This window comes from Apis dorsata, unplaced genomic scaffold, assembly GCF_000469605.1.
Source record: "Apis dorsata unplaced genomic scaffold, Apis dorsata 1.3 scaffold_569, whole genome shotgun sequence".
Lineage (NCBI taxonomy): Eukaryota > Metazoa > Arthropoda > Insecta > Hymenoptera > Apidae > Apis > Apis dorsata.
Genome location: NW_006263779.1, coordinates 113,092 through 114,022, shown reverse-complemented (window position 1 = coordinate 114,022; position 931 = coordinate 113,092). Strand labels below are relative to the sequence as shown.

General features: G+C 45.5%; 1 protein-coding gene across 1 annotated transcript in view; it reads right to left on the bottom strand.

Moving 5' to 3' along the window:
- Window positions 1-2: 2 nt before the first annotated feature.
- LOC102681872 (homeobox protein caupolican-like) overlaps window positions 3-931 on the bottom strand; it is a gene marked incomplete at both ends in the record, with an annotated part of 31,348 nt that continues 30,419 nt past the window's right edge. Inside the window, one exon of the mRNA XM_006620930.1 lies at window positions 3-235. Coding sequence (XP_006620993.1) covers window positions 3-235 — 233 coding nt within the window. The remainder of the gene's footprint in view (window positions 236-931) is intronic.

The following is a 931-nucleotide window of genomic DNA, read 5'->3' as shown; positions in this document are numbered from 1 at the left end:
TTCGGCTTGGTCGCGGGTATCGGCACGCCTGCCGCGCTGCAGTCGGTTTTGACGATCCCCTCGTCCTTGAGGTGGTCCTCGCCGGGGTATGCTTGGTGGTGGTGGTGGTGGTGCTGCATCGCGTGGTGAAACGGATGCTCGCCCCGGCGGGGATCCTCCTCGAGATCGAGGTCGTCCTCCTCGTCCAGGTCCTTGTCGTGCTGCAAGTGCTCCGCTTTCACATGCCTCATCGGCTCTGCAAACAGACCGCGAGTCAATTTAGTAAATTGGCCGCTCGATCGGGCGTAGTATCATCTCGTAATGATAGGGGAAAAACAGTTCTCTTATTGTCCCTAATAAACTACCATGAATGATATAAACTGCAGTAAACGTTATATGAAATCGAAAATAAATTTTTCTAACTGTTAAGCAATTTATCGATCGTTGATTCTTCGATCAATTTGTTTGTCCTAATCGAAAGTCTCCAAGACATTTATTTAGAAAAATAAAACAATTTTTTCTTTCTTAAATTAAATTAAAAAAAAAAGTGCAAATTAATTTGTTCGGAAAATATGTTCAAGTTAGGAAAAAAATTGGATCTAGAAATATTTATCCGGAGCAAAAACTGTGAAAGTGACGTTAATGGTCACGGTAACCGGTACAAATATACCCAAGCGCGAGTGTATAAGTAGGTATATATCGAATAAAAGTGAACTTAATAGCTCGTAAAACTCGCTCCCCCTCTCCTTGTGGTGTAATGTACGGGCCGGAGTGGGGGGGACGGAGGAGAGGGTGGAGGGGGGGAAGGCGACGCAACTGATAGAAAATTCAGTACGGTCAACGGTATCGCATTAAGGCTCGCGCCCCTTCTCTCGTTATTTTGGCCTGGACGCGATGTCAGAATTAATGGTTTATAATCCCTGGTGTGAAAGTGAGATCTACGAGCGAGGAG